This window comes from Aspergillus vadensis (assembly GCF_003184925.1).
Source record: "Aspergillus vadensis CBS 113365 unplaced genomic scaffold BO88scaffold_3, whole genome shotgun sequence".
NCBI classification, from domain to species: Eukaryota; Fungi; Ascomycota; class Eurotiomycetes; order Eurotiales; family Aspergillaceae; genus Aspergillus; species Aspergillus vadensis.
In genome coordinates, this window is record NW_020292041.1 from 103,794 (window position 1) to 119,099 (window position 15,306).

General features: G+C 48.4%; 4 protein-coding genes across 4 annotated transcripts; 3 read left to right on the top strand and 1 right to left on the bottom strand.

Annotated features, from left to right (window-relative positions):
• The first annotated feature begins 590 nt into the window (after positions 1-590).
• BO88DRAFT_401644 (putative ER to Golgi transport protein (Sly41)) lies at positions 591-2,719 on the top strand. Its single transcript, XM_025705895.1, has 3 exons — positions 591-762; positions 823-1,237; positions 1,294-2,719. Exons 2-3 carry the CDS (start codon positions 848-850, stop codon positions 2,557-2,559), a joined length of 1,656 nt encoding a protein of 551 aa, XP_025566305.1. The 5' UTR covers positions 591-762; positions 823-847; the 3' UTR covers positions 2,560-2,719.
• A 722-nt stretch (positions 2,720-3,441) lies between these two features.
• On the top strand, positions 3,442-6,457 carry BO88DRAFT_401645 (putative NADH-ubiquinone oxidoreductase, subunit G). Its single transcript, XM_025705896.1, has 8 exons — positions 3,442-3,675; positions 3,735-3,758; positions 3,814-3,865; positions 3,939-3,953; positions 4,006-4,028; positions 4,087-5,968; positions 6,030-6,365; positions 6,433-6,457. The coding sequence occupies exons 1-7, from the start codon at positions 3,561-3,563 to the stop codon at positions 6,130-6,132; spliced, it is 2,214 nt and encodes a 737-aa protein (XP_025566306.1). The 5' UTR covers positions 3,442-3,560; the 3' UTR covers positions 6,133-6,365; positions 6,433-6,457.
• Positions 6,217-8,011, bottom strand: BO88DRAFT_163193 (uncharacterized protein). Its single transcript, XM_025701609.1, has 5 exons — positions 7,631-8,011; positions 7,339-7,556; positions 6,983-7,289; positions 6,433-6,922; positions 6,217-6,365 (listed from the first exon to the last, which is right to left on the bottom strand). The coding sequence occupies exons 1-4, from the start codon at positions 7,788-7,790 to the stop codon at positions 6,471-6,473; spliced, it is 1,137 nt and encodes a 378-aa protein (XP_025566307.1). The 5' UTR covers positions 7,791-8,011; the 3' UTR covers positions 6,217-6,365; positions 6,433-6,470.
• A 1,070-nt stretch (positions 8,012-9,081) lies between these two features.
• Positions 9,082-12,493, top strand: BO88DRAFT_473003 (putative cytokinesis regulator (Byr4); the record flags this gene model as incomplete). Its single annotated transcript, XM_025711753.1, has 2 exons — positions 9,082-11,467; positions 11,509-12,493. 2 exons carry the CDS (start codon positions 9,082-9,084, stop codon positions 12,093-12,095), a joined length of 2,973 nt encoding a protein of 990 aa, XP_025566308.1. The 3' UTR covers positions 12,096-12,493.
• Between the last annotated feature and the right edge of the window lie 2,813 nt (positions 12,494-15,306).

The following is a 15,306-nucleotide window of genomic DNA, read 5'->3' on the forward strand; positions in this document are numbered from 1 at the left end:
CTTTGCATTGAGTGTGATACTGTCTGCAATGAAGTGATGTATAGGTCCGCAGAACTACACTCTCCTATAGGGTCCCAGAGTATTAGTAACAATATATTAGCTTTCGTCAGCTTCAGGTACTGCAATAAGGACCAAAGATGAGGCAGTTGTTTCGTAGAATTATCAGAAAGAGAAGAAAAATCAAAAGACAGTCCCCATATTTTTCCAGCGTCTGCCATGGTTGGGCAAAGTGAAGTCCGCTTGGTTGTGATTACTTCGGGAGGCTTATTAGTTATCGAAATATAAGGGCATACTAATTAGCAACAGTCAATTTATTTATGCAAAGAATGTCGCTAGTTAGTAAACTATACTTGTTTATGTAACGAGATCCCTGCCTATTCCGTCCATCTCTATCGGACGGAGAGACCTAAGTACTAAACCAGTACAAGTAAGTTCCGGCTTGCTTACTCCGTTACAACCTTAGTAAACAGGTGTATGTAACATCCCGCCCGAGCAGCGTGTTCCGAATACTCGATGTTAATTCGTCCATAGGGATTCGTCATCTAGAAAACTGCAAACGTTACCTTGCAGCGCCGTACTGCTGCTACCTACTACCCGCCTAAATATCCTGACGTACCCTGGATCACGCAAGCTCGAAAACATCGCGTTCGGCTTCCGTTATTGAGCCCCAAAAAGCCGATCTGTGCTTGTTACCGCTCAAGCCGACTGGAGGGCTCAACTGTCGTTCTCAATCGCCATACAAGAAGAATTGAACATTAAATGGTAAAGTTGCATTGCGCTTACATACCTGGAACTGGCTAATAGGACTGAGCGATTGTCTAGGTCGTCGAAATTGAGAAATTAGGACATGACCACAACGACTGTGACCGGCACTGGGAGACGCTCTTCTGTACGACTGCCAGACCTTCAAGTACCGGCGACGTCAACCACCTCGCAACAAATGACCAGTCCAATAGACAAGTTCCCGCCATTTATTGATGAAGTACCCGAGACTACGACCGAACCAAGAGAATCGCATTCCAATTCGATTAGATATGCGGCGACAGATCGCTGGGAACCACGGAAGCAAGCACAGTTTGCACGGGATAACAGGCATCCTACATTGAATTCGAAAAGACGTTCAAGGAAAAGTATCAGCGAGGCGATTAGCACAATTAGAACGCGCAATGGCAGTGTTAGCGCCAATGCACAAGAGTTGGCCGAGGCCCTTAGAGCTCCGGTATCATACAAACTGATAGTAAGATTATTGGACTTTCATGGATTGTTTCCTACCCTGTTGCTTACCCGGGTTAGGTTCTCTGCCTCATATGGTACATGACCTCCGCCCTGACGAATACCTCATCGAAGTCCATCTTAAACGCCCTTCCGAAACCAATAACTCTTACGATCGTACAATTCGCCTTCGTAGCATTCTGGTGCTTGGTCTTGACCTATTTGGCAACAGTGCTACCCTGGCTGAAAGATAGCATACCGGCCCTCAGGAACGGGATCCGTCCCCCGTCCCGTGATGTTGTCCTGACAGCTTTGCCTTTGGCAGTTTTCCAGTTAGCCGGCCATATACTTAGCTCTATGGCTACCTCTCAGATTCCCGTCTCACTCGTCCACACAATCAAGGGACTCTCGCCTCTGTTCACAGTCTTGGCGTATCGGGTCTTCTTCCGAATTCGATATGCCAAAGCAACATATCTTTCTCTTGTCCCATTGACTTTGGGAGTGATGCTCGCTTGCTCTACAGGCTTTTCGACAAACTTCTTCGGCATACTATGTGCGTTAGTAGCTGCATTGGTCTTCGTCTCACAGAACATATTTTCGAAGAAGCTGTTCAATGAAGCGTCTCGTGCAGAGTCAGAGGCAGAACCGTCCAGCCGGCGAAAACTGGATAAGTTGAACTTGCTTTACTATTGCTCTGGATTAGCCTTCATTCTCACACTACCTATCTGGTTCATAAGTGAAGGATATCCTTTAATCTCCGATATCATACAGGATGGCGCTGTCTCGTTGTCGGGAAATAGAGGCTCGCTGGATCATGGCGCTCTCTTCCTCGAATTCGTATTCAACGGGGTGTCGCACTTCGCACAGAATATACTGGCGTTTGTCCTCTTATCTATGATATCACCAGTTTCTTACTCCGTCGCATCTTTGGTGAAAAGAGTTTTCGTGATTGTCGTTGCAATTATTTGGTTTGGAAGCTCGACGACATCCGTTCAAGGCTTTGGAATCGCTCTTACATTTATTGGACTCTACCTCTACGATCGCAATAGCCATGATGACCTAGCGGACCAGAGAGCAAATGCTGACCATTTTCGCACAAGGGAAAGTATTCTTCCCCTGAATGTCCAGACGGCAGGCAGAGCATGGGACTCAAATGGCTATGGCGCCCCGGCGAACAAGGTCTCTCACTATCACTCACCAGATGGCCCTGCCTCACATACTACAAGTACACCTAAAAAAGATGATGATGACCAGGGCCGTATCCGTCCCAGAGGAGGCAGTAGCTCCCGGGTGTGGCTACCTCCTGGCACAAAGCAAGAGACCACTTGGAAGCCGAATGATTCCTAGTTCTCCCCTGTCTTACTAGTTGTCATTCTCAGTCTTTGTTCTATAATATCCGCTGCCTAGTTATATTTTGAGATTCGAATGTAGCATATTACGATGGCCTTTAGTGGCCTAGTATTGATAGTGTAGCCAACGTTTTATCTGAGTTGTCTAAAGCTGTACATGCCTAGGGACATATTTTTACTTCTTTCAGCTTGCAAATATCTGCCTCACGGTAGGAACGTCGTGCTATGATGCCGGATAAATGGTTTACAGGCCCGGGGAAAGTGTCAAGCTAATAATGAATTGATCGAGTCGTTTGGGTGGCGATTACTATTGCAACACTCAGCTTACGAGATCGGGCTTCTTAATGTATGGCATTCACGGTAGAACTTCAATATCAAGCTGCACTTGTCGGCTCCGCACCACGTGTTTTAACCGGGAAGACATTAGAAGCTTGCGAAATACGGACCCGGAAATAACCGATACATCATCCACTACGCACCAGAACAGGTTGACATAATATTGGTGCATTTGTTATTCTTCAATCTCTTGACTAAATACGGTAATAGATGTAGCGACTGTCAGTAAAGAACTATACCCTCATCAGGTGATCCTTGATGAATGACCCTAAGGAGCTCCAGCTCAGTGCATCTTCTTCTTGGGTCATGTTGCAGAGGAGGAAGGGAAATGAAGAACCCTGCCACCTACAATAAATCATGCCCGTGAATGAGTTATGGAGAGAAAGAGAAAAGAAGAAGGAAATAGCGTCGGAAGGGCTTATTAAGAAAGAAAAGGGAGTAGTGCGGACTAAATAATCCTCCGAATAGCCGAACCAATCCGCAGGCGGCAATTTGCGAGTGACGCCCCGGCTCATGGCTGGCAGAATCCGAACCAAGCCAAAAGTGCACCTCCCATCAAGAATCTCCCAGCACTGTAGACTTCCACCGGCGCCTTCAGATAACGTCCATTGCGCTCGCTGCTCAAGTCTACTCTATCCTCTCACATTTGTTTCTATTCACAGTATGCGGCCGCAGTTATCTCGTGCGGCCGCCCGGCTCGTCCGGGTTCCCAAGGTCAACTACCCCAGGACTTTCGCGACGACAATCCCTCGCTCCGCTGAGGTTGAACTCACAATTGGTAAGCTATACGCTTCTTGCTGAACTTACGTAGCTTTGCTAATCTCCCTCTTCATCTAGATGGGAAGAAGGTTTCAGTCGAAGGTGAATTCGTGTCTCAATCCATGGCTTCTCAACATCTTGCTTACATGGCTTAAAGCTGGCTCCGCTCTCATTCAGGCTTGCGAGAAGGCAGGCGCCACGGTTCCCAGGTATATTGGCCCAAACCATTATTATTGGCTCAAACCATTACTACTGTAGAGGATAGCTAACAACAATTGACAGATACTGCTATCATGAGTATGGTCCAAATTGCCGAATATCATTGACTTGAATACTAATCGAACCACAGGAAGCTTTTGATTGCAGGAAACTGTATGCCTATGTTTGTCACCGGGTTATTGAAAAGCTCACTAATCGTTTTTCTTTATAGGCCGTATGTGTCTAGTCGAGGTCGAACGGGCGCCTAAACCTGTGGCATCATGTGCTTGGCCTGTGCAGCCGGGCATGAATGTTAAGACGAATTCACCACTTGTACACAAAGCTAGGGAGGGTGTTATGGAATTTCTTTTGGCCAACCACCCTCTTGATTGTCCGGTTTGTGATCAGGGAGGCGAGTGTGATCTGCAAGACCAGTCAATGAGGTACGGCGCCGACCGTGGGCGTTTCCATGAAGTTGGCGGCAAGCGCGCGGTTGAGGACAAGAACATTGGGCCCCTTGTCAAGACGTCTATGAACAGATGCATTCACTGCACTCGGTGTGTTCGGTTTATGAACGATGTTGCCGGTGCCCCCGAACTGGGAACCACTGGCAGAGGAAACGACATGCAAATCGGTACTTATTTGGAGAAGAACCTTGATTCGGAACTTTCAGGCAACGTCATTGATCTTTGCCCTGTTGGTGCTCTCACTTCGAAGCCCTATGCCTTCCGTGCTCGTCCTTGGGAGTTGAAACATACAGAATCCATTGACGTGCATGACGCTTTGGGCTCGAACATCCGGATCGATAGCCGAGGAATGGAAGTCATGCGTGTAATCCCCAGACTCAACGACGACATTAACGAGGAATGGATCAACGACAAATCTCGGTTCGCGTGTGACGGTCTGAAGACTCAGCGACTTACAACACCCTTGATTCGCCGAGAGGGCAAGTTCGTTCCGGCTACTTGGGAGCAGGCCCTGAGCGAGATCTCCTCCGCCCAGCAAAACTTGCAGCTGAAAGAGAACGAGTTCAAGGCTATTGCAGGACATCTTGTGGATGCCGAGTCGCTTGTTGCCATGAAAGACTTGGCTAACAAGCTTGGATCCGATAACCTTGCTCTGGACCAGCCGGGTGGCAGCTCGCCTGTTGCCCACGGTGTTGACGTTCGTTCGAACTACCTTTTCAACTCCAAGGTCTACGGAATTGAAGAGGCTGATGCTATCCTTCTTGTTGCTACCAACCCTCGCCATGAGGCCTCTGTCCTCAACGCACGTATTCGTAAGCAATACCTGCGCTCTGACCTGGAGATTGGTCTTGTCGGAGAATCATTCGATAGCACTTTCGAATTCGAGCATCTTGGATCTGATGTCAATGCTCTTAAGGCTGCCCTTTCGGGACAGTTTGGAGAGAAGCTCGCTTCTGCTAAACGTCCAATGATCATCGTCGGTAGTGCTGCGGCTGAACATCAAGACGCGAAGGCGATTTTCGAAACAGTCGGCAGCTTTGTTGAGAAGCATGGCAACAACTTCAACACCCCTGAATGGCAAGGCTACAACGTCCTCCAGCGTGCGGCATCTCGTGCTGCAGCCTACGAGGTTGGCTTTACCACACCGTCTCCCGAAATCTCCCAGACCAAGCCTAAGATGGTTTGGCTGCTGGGTGCTGATGAGGTCACTACGAGTGAAATTCCAAGCGATGCGTTCGTTGTCTACCAAGGACACCATGGTGACCGAGGTGCCCAACTTGCTGATGTTGTCTTGCCTGGCGCAGCCTACACTGAGAAGTCTGGCACCTACATCAACACTGAGGGTCGTGTTCAAGTTACCCGGGCAGCGACTTCGTTGCCTGGTGCGGCTCGTGACGACTGGAAGATTATTCGCGCCACCAGCGAGTTCCTTAACGTTCCACTGCCTTACGATGATATCGAAGCTCTCCGCGATCGCATGGAAGAGATCAGCCCTGTTATGCGTCGATATGACGTCGTTGAGTCCACCTCCGTGGGCTCCCTTAGCAAGATTCAGTTGGTTGATCAGAACAAGGGCACACAGCCAACTGGAGCGCCTTTCAAGCGTGTTATTGAAGACTTTTACTTCACTGACTCCATCTCTCGAAGGTATGTAGAAGTAATACCCTTAAACTTTTTCTGTGAGGAAGCATCTCTGACCATGTTATAGCTCACCTACGATGGCCCGCTGCTCAGCAGCCAAGGCTACGGGTAATCCCGAAACTAACTTCATGGCTGCTGGAGAGATGTCGCCCCAGGCTTTGTATGGCTAAGATTAACACTTGTAGTTCTGATCTCCCGGTTTATCCTTATTATAGGTCTAGGCGTTGTCGTTGTAACACCTAAACATCATTTTTTTCCCTTTGTTCATTCCTCCCAGTAATGCGTACTGCTATTGGTTTCTCCCTGACAGTGAAGTTTCTTTCTTGAGATAGGAGAGGATGCGTCACTAGTGGTGATATTGTATATAAGTTCAAAATAAGCTTGAGAGGCTTGACGAAGTTCACTACATGGAAACATTGATTAGATCGAGTCACAGAAACTACAGAATGTAGATTATTAGGGATGGGTACATATTGATTGATGCACTAATATTCCCTCTGCTATATCTTCATAGCTCATCATCGTCTGTCTCGCCTGCGGTTTCTTCGGCATTGTCTTGTTGATGCTGTAGATCTTGTACTGTGTCTTTCCTTGATCCTGACCCTCTAGTGAATGGAAGCTCCCTGCGGGGTGGCGGTGACTGTTTTTGCATCCTAGATGGATGGTAGGCTTCTTCCGTTTTATTTTGTTCACTTACCCCCTGATCGATGCCGGACGCTGTGGGTGAATCTTCATCAGTGGTATCATCTACATCCTCCAATGGCTGCGGAGTGGAATTCGGTTCATCATCCGTCTCTGACATTCTTCCTGGGCTGATTTGAGGCTTGGTCTGATCCAAGCTCTCCAAGCCATTATCACTTTCAGCATCGTCATCGCTCGTTTCCACAATAGGACGTTTCGCATGCTTCATGCTGCCGACACGGGCCCCGGCTTTTGATGAGGCAGCTTTATGTTTACCAGCTACATTGTAATAATCCCAGTATCAGCTATTGTTGCCTCGACTCGAGCATGTGACCTTACCATCGTCCACATCAATTTTCGCCGAAGCCAACAAGCGTTGTTGATTGCGAATTTTGAGCTTTTTCTGATTTAGAACTTGTGTAAAGTTCGCCATAAGCTGTTCCTCATGGCGGCGTTTTGCAGATATGAAGTCTTCGATTTGCTTATTGAGCTGCTCGATAGTGCTGTCGGCTTCGTGATAGTGCCGTTGCAATTTTAATAACTGCTGCTCAAGCATATCAGCTCTGGCAACGGCGACGGCAGACCAGTCAAAGAGCTGGATAGCTTGTTCATCATCCTGCTTTAGCGCTATAGAACCGAGTCTTTGCTGTGGATCATCAGCACCACATCTGATACTTTTTGGTGGTTGGGATTACAGTTATTGTTTGGACCCTCCGGCGAATAGTGAGGACCAGTTGATTGCCCTGCCTACCCTGTCCCTTGATGCTAGCTGATAATTCAATACCAGATAGCAGATCTGAATTATCTGTATTGATCTCTAGCTGACCCAAGGCACGCAGCAGGATAAGAACCCAGTCCTCATCGGTTCCCTGGTAGCTCTTCGAACGATGAGTCTGCGCACGAGCCTGTCGCACTATTCTGACTTAGTATCTCACAATATATGAAAGAAGAACAGACAAAAGGGACAGTATTATGGACACCCCATACCAACCCCATTATACGGAAATTCTCCTTCCGTTGCAGTGAGATTCAAATCGAGTGCAGTCTTATTGGTACGCGCGACGTGGAGCAGCACATAACTGTCGGGCTCATCAGACCTTGGGACACGTAAAACCCGAGGAGGTGACCCGTGTTCAGACGTAGACATATTGCTGTGAATTTAACTACCAGGACTTGATGCAGTATGAAAAGTATTGCATCCTATTTTATATGATGCCGAAGTTGGGATCTGTCTAGGCTGCCTAGGAGAGGAAGGATTGTTGCCTGGACAAGCTGTAACTAGACTTTGGTAGCCGGAAGTACCCATGAAGTCCAAGCTTTGGAACTTGTATTTATTGTGTAACTTCAGCAAGGTGGCAAGACTACAAATCAATATTGTGACGACAGATGACTTGATCCTGAGCTAGACCTGGTACCTGCATTGGTGTGAAGCAGTGTGAAGCAGTGTGAAGCAGTACAAAGTACTCCGTAGTGCTCGGTGAAACTGCGGTACTGGAACTCCGTTCAATTGCTGCGATCGGCCGACTGTGTGGATCATCAGTGAGAGTATCCCAGCAACAGACAGTCAACTAGCAAGAGCCTAGCTATGACCTATGCAGTGCTAATAAAGGGACTAGCGAATGTTGGGTGGGTATAGCACCTTATTATCCATTTACGCGGCCAACCAAGGCGACGTAGCAATACCCAATAGAAGGGAAAGAAAACGGTGAAATCAAAGCCGTATTTGATCCAAGATGAATGTATGTAGTACTCAGTAGTTCTCGTCGACATTGCCGTCGGTCTCAGCCAAGCCCCTCCGCTCTTTTTTCTTGCCGTACTTTCGTTCCCATGGCCTCAGCTTCATCGTTTTTGTCATACAGACGAGGCTTGATAGCTGGCTCCGTGATTATTCGTCGATGATCACCATTTGGTGCCGTCGCGCTCTGGTTTCGGCGTTACATCCATCCCAGCCTTTTCCCTTGTGCATATTTCCCAGGTTGCGTTCCTCACCTCTGTTCCCTTCCCTTCTGACACCACGCGCCAACACTCGAGCGAATATCGGCGCACACGTTCTGGCCTCACGTTGATCATTCTGTTTGTTTTCTGTTGATTTTGAGAATTACATGCGACTCCACCTGCTTGGCCTCAGTATAGGGCAACCTGCCACTCACATAGATAGCGGCTTCAGTCGAGTTTCCCCCTTTTGGAACACCGTTAGGCTTCCCCCTCACTCCTTCTAACGCTATCGCTCTTGTTTAATCGCCAATGCACGATCATACGTCGCCTATCCGATCCGAGTAATTGACGCATATTCAATCTGACCTGTCTCACCAAGCACGGAATGACTTTGCTTTCCCTTGGCAGCCGAATCTCAGCGCTCGTGTGCTTTCCATCTGCTACTTAGAGCCCCGAAGATCTTTGATCTCCTATATGAGCATACATCAATTTAGTGCGAGAACATGGCTCCCTTCACTCTCGAGGTCCGCCACAGTGAGGAAGAAACGATCGAGTGCTGGGACGATGACGATGATCTACAATGCTACGAGGATATCCAACTACGAGCCGCATCAACAGCTACATCTGTGACGACATCGTCAGTGCGTCGGTCGGGCCACCGAGATTCGATTTCATCGCGTCGCTCAGGACGTTCCGATATTGATTCCAACGCAGGAGGGGACGAGGATTGGCAGGTTCAGCTGTTGGACAATGACGAAATCATTACCGAAGAAGCTATCGCTTCTGCCAAAAACGCCGGGATACCTTTGCCTATGAACGTCCCTCGATCGGCCCTCATTGGAGGCACCATCAAGCGTCTCGGACACAGAAAGCAGAAGAAGGATATAGTCGACGACTGGTCAGATGACGTCGAATTTCCAGGTCCCGACGGCACCCTTGAGTTAAAGCGTTCGCTAAATACGTGTTTTCCTGAGTCTCTTCGGCAAATCAATTCCGCTGCCCCAAGTCCGACCAAAACCTCCGCCCCGTGTTTTTGGGATAGCGAGGTCTCGACACGCCTTCAGTCAGCTCTTGCTATCACTTCTATTTCACCGCAAGATGACGAGCTCGTTGACACGCAAGACGTTCCTACGATTAGGGTTGCCAGGCCTCGGTCGCCAGACAGAGCAACGCGTATCGACAGTCCGACCCCTGAGAGAGGCCAGGATTCCACTGACAATCTTGAAGACGATTTCGAGTTACCGGCGGATGACATCCTGCTCCGGCTCTCCCCTAGAAAGACAGCCGTGGAAACTGCCGGCCCTACTCCCGATGATATCGACGTAGATTGGTCAGAAGGCAGTATTGGAGTCCGGTTTGGGGGTACTGCAAGGGATCATCCATCGGTTCCAAGCTCTTCGGTTTCCGTTGTCAGCCCAAGTTCATCGAGCTGTCTCACGGTTGAGAGCGAAGATGAAGGCCTTGATGGCCTCGTCATCCCAGAAGGCCCGCTTGACTTTGAAGCATCCTTAAGGAAGCGGAAAGAATCGCCCAGTGATGACGTACGGTTAGAACGGCGTTCAGTTAATCAAACGCCAGTCCTTACTGACGACTTCTTCTCGGGCCTAGAAGTCAACAATGGAGAAGTATTTAATCCTCGCAGACTGTCGATAAACCCCAACGTTAAGTGCAAAACGGAAATCCCCAAAAGTCCTGCGCGGCACTCAACAACTACAATCACGTTCACGAACACGGCGGTTTCCCCAAAGACTCGAATTCCTCGCCTTTCAGGACACGACCGTCCTCATTCAACCCATCTCGAGACTGTGTCGGAGAGCGGTGCTCCTCTGTCAAGATTTCGGTCGTCACAACGCCGGGCTGGGGGTCATTCGTCACAGTCTTCCGTCTCCAGCCTTCCTGGGTCTTCCACTTCTCAAATGCCGTCAACCCCTAGTCGAAGGCTCATAGGGGCTGGTGTATCGAATGATAGCTTTTCTAGTGAACGCGTAACTTCAGGAAGGCAACTACTGAGGACCAAGCGCTCAATGCCAACATTACGAAATACACATCAGACTATCTCAAATATCCAAAGTCTGCCTACCCTACAAGATGGCTCGGACGTGTCTAAATACTACGCCACCCGACCGAAAACTCCTGTTGACCGGATAGGAAGTGATGCGAAGACTTTCGCTCGTAAACCTCAAGCACCATTTCTTCCTGCCGGTGCCTCGGATAAGCAATCGCATCATGCCAGTGTCAAAAATTATCGATACAATCGTCGGTCCAGTTCAGATAGTCCCAATGATGCATCAAACCCTCAAGGACATGGGACCCGACTGCCGCGATCTACTCGCCATGATACTATGGGTAAGACTCTCAATGAGTCTAGTCCAGAGGCATTGGTTGCTGCAAGCAAAAGAACACTTACACGACCTACTCGACGGCGTAATTTTGGTGATGGTTCTGAATTGGCACTATTTGACGATCTGCCCACCTCTTCTTCAGCAGAGAAAAAATTCGTGAAGCATCCTTCGGGGCGAGGTGTTCCGAGGACACTTAGAAGTAAATTAAGCCACGGCCAGTCTAATACAGCAAAGGCAGATGCCACAAGCGAACAAACCACACCAAGCGCTACGATCAGGCTCAACAATGTCACGCCAAGGTTCGCACGGGACACGAACGCTTCGAGGAACGCAAGAGAACAGCGCATTGCATCGTTAACGAATACGCCAAAGAACCGCGACAATCACCCGCTTGCTCCTCTTGGGATAAATTGGAAGCCTGCGAATGTGTCGCGGGTGCCTTCGAACTCGGCAACTATCCGGAGCAGGAAAAGCAAAGCTGCGCCAGTGCCTGTCTCCAAACCACAACTAATCAAACCCATGGGTACGGGTGTTCAAGAGCCCAAATGTAAGTTCGGCTCCAGTACATGATGGGGAAAATGCTGACAGCCTTAGCTCTTAACGGCATGCGTTATAATCCTAGTTCCTTTTGCTGGGAAGGGAATGAAAACATAGTCCAGGATTTTGACACTATGTCCCCCAAGTCACCAAAGCCGACCCCTGCTCTAATCACGAATATAGGCGCGATGAAGAATGTGCAGGTCGTCGGCGGAATGGTGTTTGATCCACAACGTATGTGCTGGCTCAAATTGGCGCCATTACAGCCGGGTAAGGATGGGCTGGTTGCTATTCAAGACGAAGACGATGTCTTTGCAGGTCTAGACGACCTAAAAGAGCCGTCCAATGCCGCGGGCGGGCGAGTTTCAGGCGCCTATGATGAGTTCGGTCTCGCGGCCAGTATTGATGACCGCAGCTACGAAGATTCATCGGACGAATGGCCCATAACGGAAGAGTTTGACGTGGGCCCGGAGTTTATCAGGCGCCAGCGTGCGGAAGAAGAGAAGTGGAGGCGCAAGGTCGATAAATGGACCACTCATGATCGTGGAAGGTTCGGGGACGGTTGGAGATGGGCTATTCGGGATCTGGTGAGATTCAATAATAGCACGCTCAGCACACAGCACCTTGACCGCACATGACTCGGTCGCGAGTGGCGCTCTCAAGATCAGGGGGCTAGGGCAATAAGAAGTGGTGAAAGGCCGCTGCTGTTGCATTGAAGCAGCTCCTATTGGCCTATGCAATCCAACCCTGCTGCCAGCTTTCAATGGCAAGTGGTGATGAAATGGGAAGACTCATGATTATTCTACGAGACTATGACTTAAAGAGGTGCGATTTGCTTTCCTTGTTACGAACCAGCTGTTATATGTAACTTATTACCACGCCATTGATGGACAGATGACTTTTTCAGGGATGTATAATAACTGATCATTTTTATGTGAATCCAACTGTAAATGCTAGGAGGAATCCAGGAATGTATCCTTAATTCAAAAGCCATCAGCTACTGCCCAGGGTGCTTGGTCCCAGGGTCTTGTAGAACAAACATATAAAGTCTAGTCTCCTTGACCATGATAGCGCCTCGCCATTCCATAAGACCTGGATTGTCGAGGTTAGTAGTATCATATACTTGCCACAGCCACTGAGGGACATATTTGCGGTTTCGTAATTGTGGTTGTGGTCAGCATGGTTGTTTAATAAATACCTTACAATACCTACGTGGGCTGGGCCTTCCTGCTTGGCGTGTTAGGGCTGGGCAAAGTGAGGCAGACAGAGATCCTTGGAGCAATTCATTATGCATGTCCACGGAATCTAACCCTCCTGCACTACTCCATATTCCATATGATGAACTGAAAAAAGATCATTATCTCAAACCCTCATGGCTGCATACTTGTCTGAACCTCCTAACCAGAATTTGTAGCACAGCCCTAGAATCCAGGCTCGACTAAGACGTACCAGTTGCGATCACAGCTACTACCTGGCAGGAATATCCCCCCCTCGCGTCGGAAACTAATCTATATTTCTTACTAGATCATAAGCTTCTCTTTCCGATGGGCCTTGACATCTCGTTCATGATGCAAAGGCTCTTCGGCCCCAGCCCCCCGCATCCCCGGGAGTTCCGGATTGTTCGTATGTAGTAAGTAGCGCTTGCCCTAAGCCTGCAATAACATAGCCTGCAAGATCATGAGAGTCGAGTTGTCAGAATTTGTCCGAAAACAGCTACTGCTTTATTGGTGGGGTCGGTTACTGTTTCCCAGCATTACTGACCCTTCTTTGCAGGCAGTGAGCAGACATACCGTGCATCTAGCAGCGCACACCCCTGCATAGATGGGAAGAGACCCAGATGATCATTCATCAGCCCATCCAATGACGCATCGATCTACGTGGACAAGACCCAGCATTATGAAAAGGCCGTACTTAGCAAGAGAATCCTGCCTCATAAACTTCTGTGACTTAAGAGAATATGGTGTTAGTTCCTAGGTCCCGTGTCGTCCACATGAACAACATTCAAAGTATCCAATCTTCGCAACCCAGGCAAACAAGGGAACGATCAGGTTTTCAATGTTGCTTTACTTAGTAGATCAATGGAGGACACTATTTTTAGAGATAAGGTACCGTAGTCTAAGTTCAATAACGCCACCGTCTAGCCTGAAACTGGCGGAGTGCTGTCCCTCAGCAAGATTCTTCCACTGGGAGAGTGAATATGCCAAAATATCCATCCTAATACTCACAATTGCGTCATCAACTTTCCCAGTTCGGAATATGTGAACAGATCATTGGAGATTTTGCAAGGGTAAACTTCCATCACTCCCTCTTCGACTGTGCAGCTTTTGGTCCTCTCCTGAGACAGTGAGATGACTTGCAGGCTCTGAGCCAGGTATACCGGCGCACCGTAGAAGCCAAGTCGCATATTATTTGCGAAGAGGATGCTTCTTTGTTGACACTTAAGGTACCACGAGTCAGCATGAGAGGCTCCAAACCGCCATCAGGGTATGGAGGGCAGAAGAAAGAAAAGTTGCTCTCTTTTATCGATGGAGTGTGGATACAAGGCGAAGCAGATAGTAGAAAGCTGTCCACTTAAGTGAAAAGCGGGCTAACGAAGCGAAACAAGGCTAATATGATTTCAAAGAGAAACAATCTACACTTGAACCACAGCAATGTCCATGGTAATAACTAGTAGCGATATTTTCACTTTCAGGTCAGTATAGAAAGTGAATGATAGTTGATTAGTCGCTATGCATGGATCAATAACATCATGTAAATCACAACACACATATAAGAACCAATTCTCGAAAGGTGTTGTCTATCCAGGAAGTTGCTACGCAGCAGATCAGGAGGCGAAAGAAGGAAAATGGTTGGCAGAAGCATCTAAGTACTTCTCTATGTGAGTAATACCTCTCCAAGCTGAACTATTATCGTTTGGCCTGACTTAACATACAGTCCCATGTATTGGGCCCGTGCCTAATACTCTATGTATCCTTCGCGTATCGCTCAAACCCCCCAGAAAGCTGGGATTACCCAGTAGTAGTAAGCGTACAGATATTCTGATCTGGCAGCAGTCAGCTACTAACTTTCTCGAACTAGCGTATTCGGACCTCTTACTGTATGTACATGGGACTAAGGCAGTTATAAGTTCAGTGGCGGCGTCTACAGGCTGTATGTAAGCTTCATGGGTACAGGCTTCAGGGTATATCCCTGCTTGTTTGCGCCTTTGTAAGACAACGAGTAACCCAATTTAGGTGGGCATTTGGTTGATGACTGGGTAAGGACGAGGAGCAATGATTGAAGCGGGTCTGCTCACTGCACAATGATCATTGGTGCTGGACATGGTTAGCAGACGGGTGGAACGCTCGCAAAGGTTAAGCATCCATTTCATGAGAAGGGGGAAGCAATGCAACCCTCACTAGTCTACATCTCTCAACCAAATGAGCAGAATTCCATATACAATGTCGACACCCGAAAGGGTCACACAAAGTATCGAAGTCCAAAACTGGGTGAAGACAGTATTTCATGCTGTCAAGTCCGGGTACTTGCATTGGGGGTAGATAGAGAAGACGCGTACATAATACGAGCTACATGGTGTAGTGTAAAGGACAATCCTCGCCTATCTTACTTACCTTCAGGGGGGTACTGCCCTTGTGACGATAACACACCTACTCCTGGCTCCGTCCCCAGTACTCGATTTCGTCAAGCCCTCCTTTCGCATGGTGACCCCGAGTCGAGCCGGGCTGGGATTGATTAAGAGAAAGTATTGATATCTGGCTAGTAGTGCTTGCTATATGCTTCTGATGAATTCAGCATCATGTTTGGTTTGGCTTGCGGCAAACCCGAATAGGGCTAATGGGTGGGATTAAT

Excerpts from the sequence above, each read along its gene's own strand:
- BO88DRAFT_401644 (XM_025705895.1), top strand. The coding sequence starts at position 848 with ATGACCACAACGACTGTGACCGGCACTGGGAGACGCTCTTCTGTACGA. Across the intron at positions 1,238-1,293 it reads CGGTATCATACAAACTGATA|GTTCTCTGCCTCATATGGTA; the intron begins GTAAGATTATTG and ends TACCCGGGTTAG.
- BO88DRAFT_401645 (XM_025705896.1), top strand. The coding sequence starts at position 3,561 with ATGCGGCCGCAGTTATCTCGTGCGGCCGCCCGGCTCGTCCGGGTTCCC. Across the intron at positions 3,759-3,813 it reads GAAGAAGGTTTCAGTCGAAG|CTGGCTCCGCTCTCATTCAG; the intron begins GTGAATTCGTGT and ends CATGGCTTAAAG. Across the intron at positions 5,969-6,029 it reads ACTGACTCCATCTCTCGAAG|CTCACCTACGATGGCCCGCT; the intron begins GTATGTAGAAGT and ends ACCATGTTATAG.
- BO88DRAFT_163193 (XM_025701609.1), bottom strand. The coding sequence starts at position 7,790 with ATGTCTACGTCTGAACACGGGTCACCTCCTCGGGTTTTACGTGTCCCA. Across the intron at positions 7,557-7,630 it reads ATTTCCGTATAATGGGGTTG|TGCGACAGGCTCGTGCGCAG; the intron begins GTATGGGGTGTC and ends AAGTCAGAATAG. Across the intron at positions 7,290-7,338 it reads GGAGGGTCCAAACAATAACT|CAAAGACTCGGTTCTATAGC; the intron begins GTAATCCCAACC and ends GATGATCCACAG.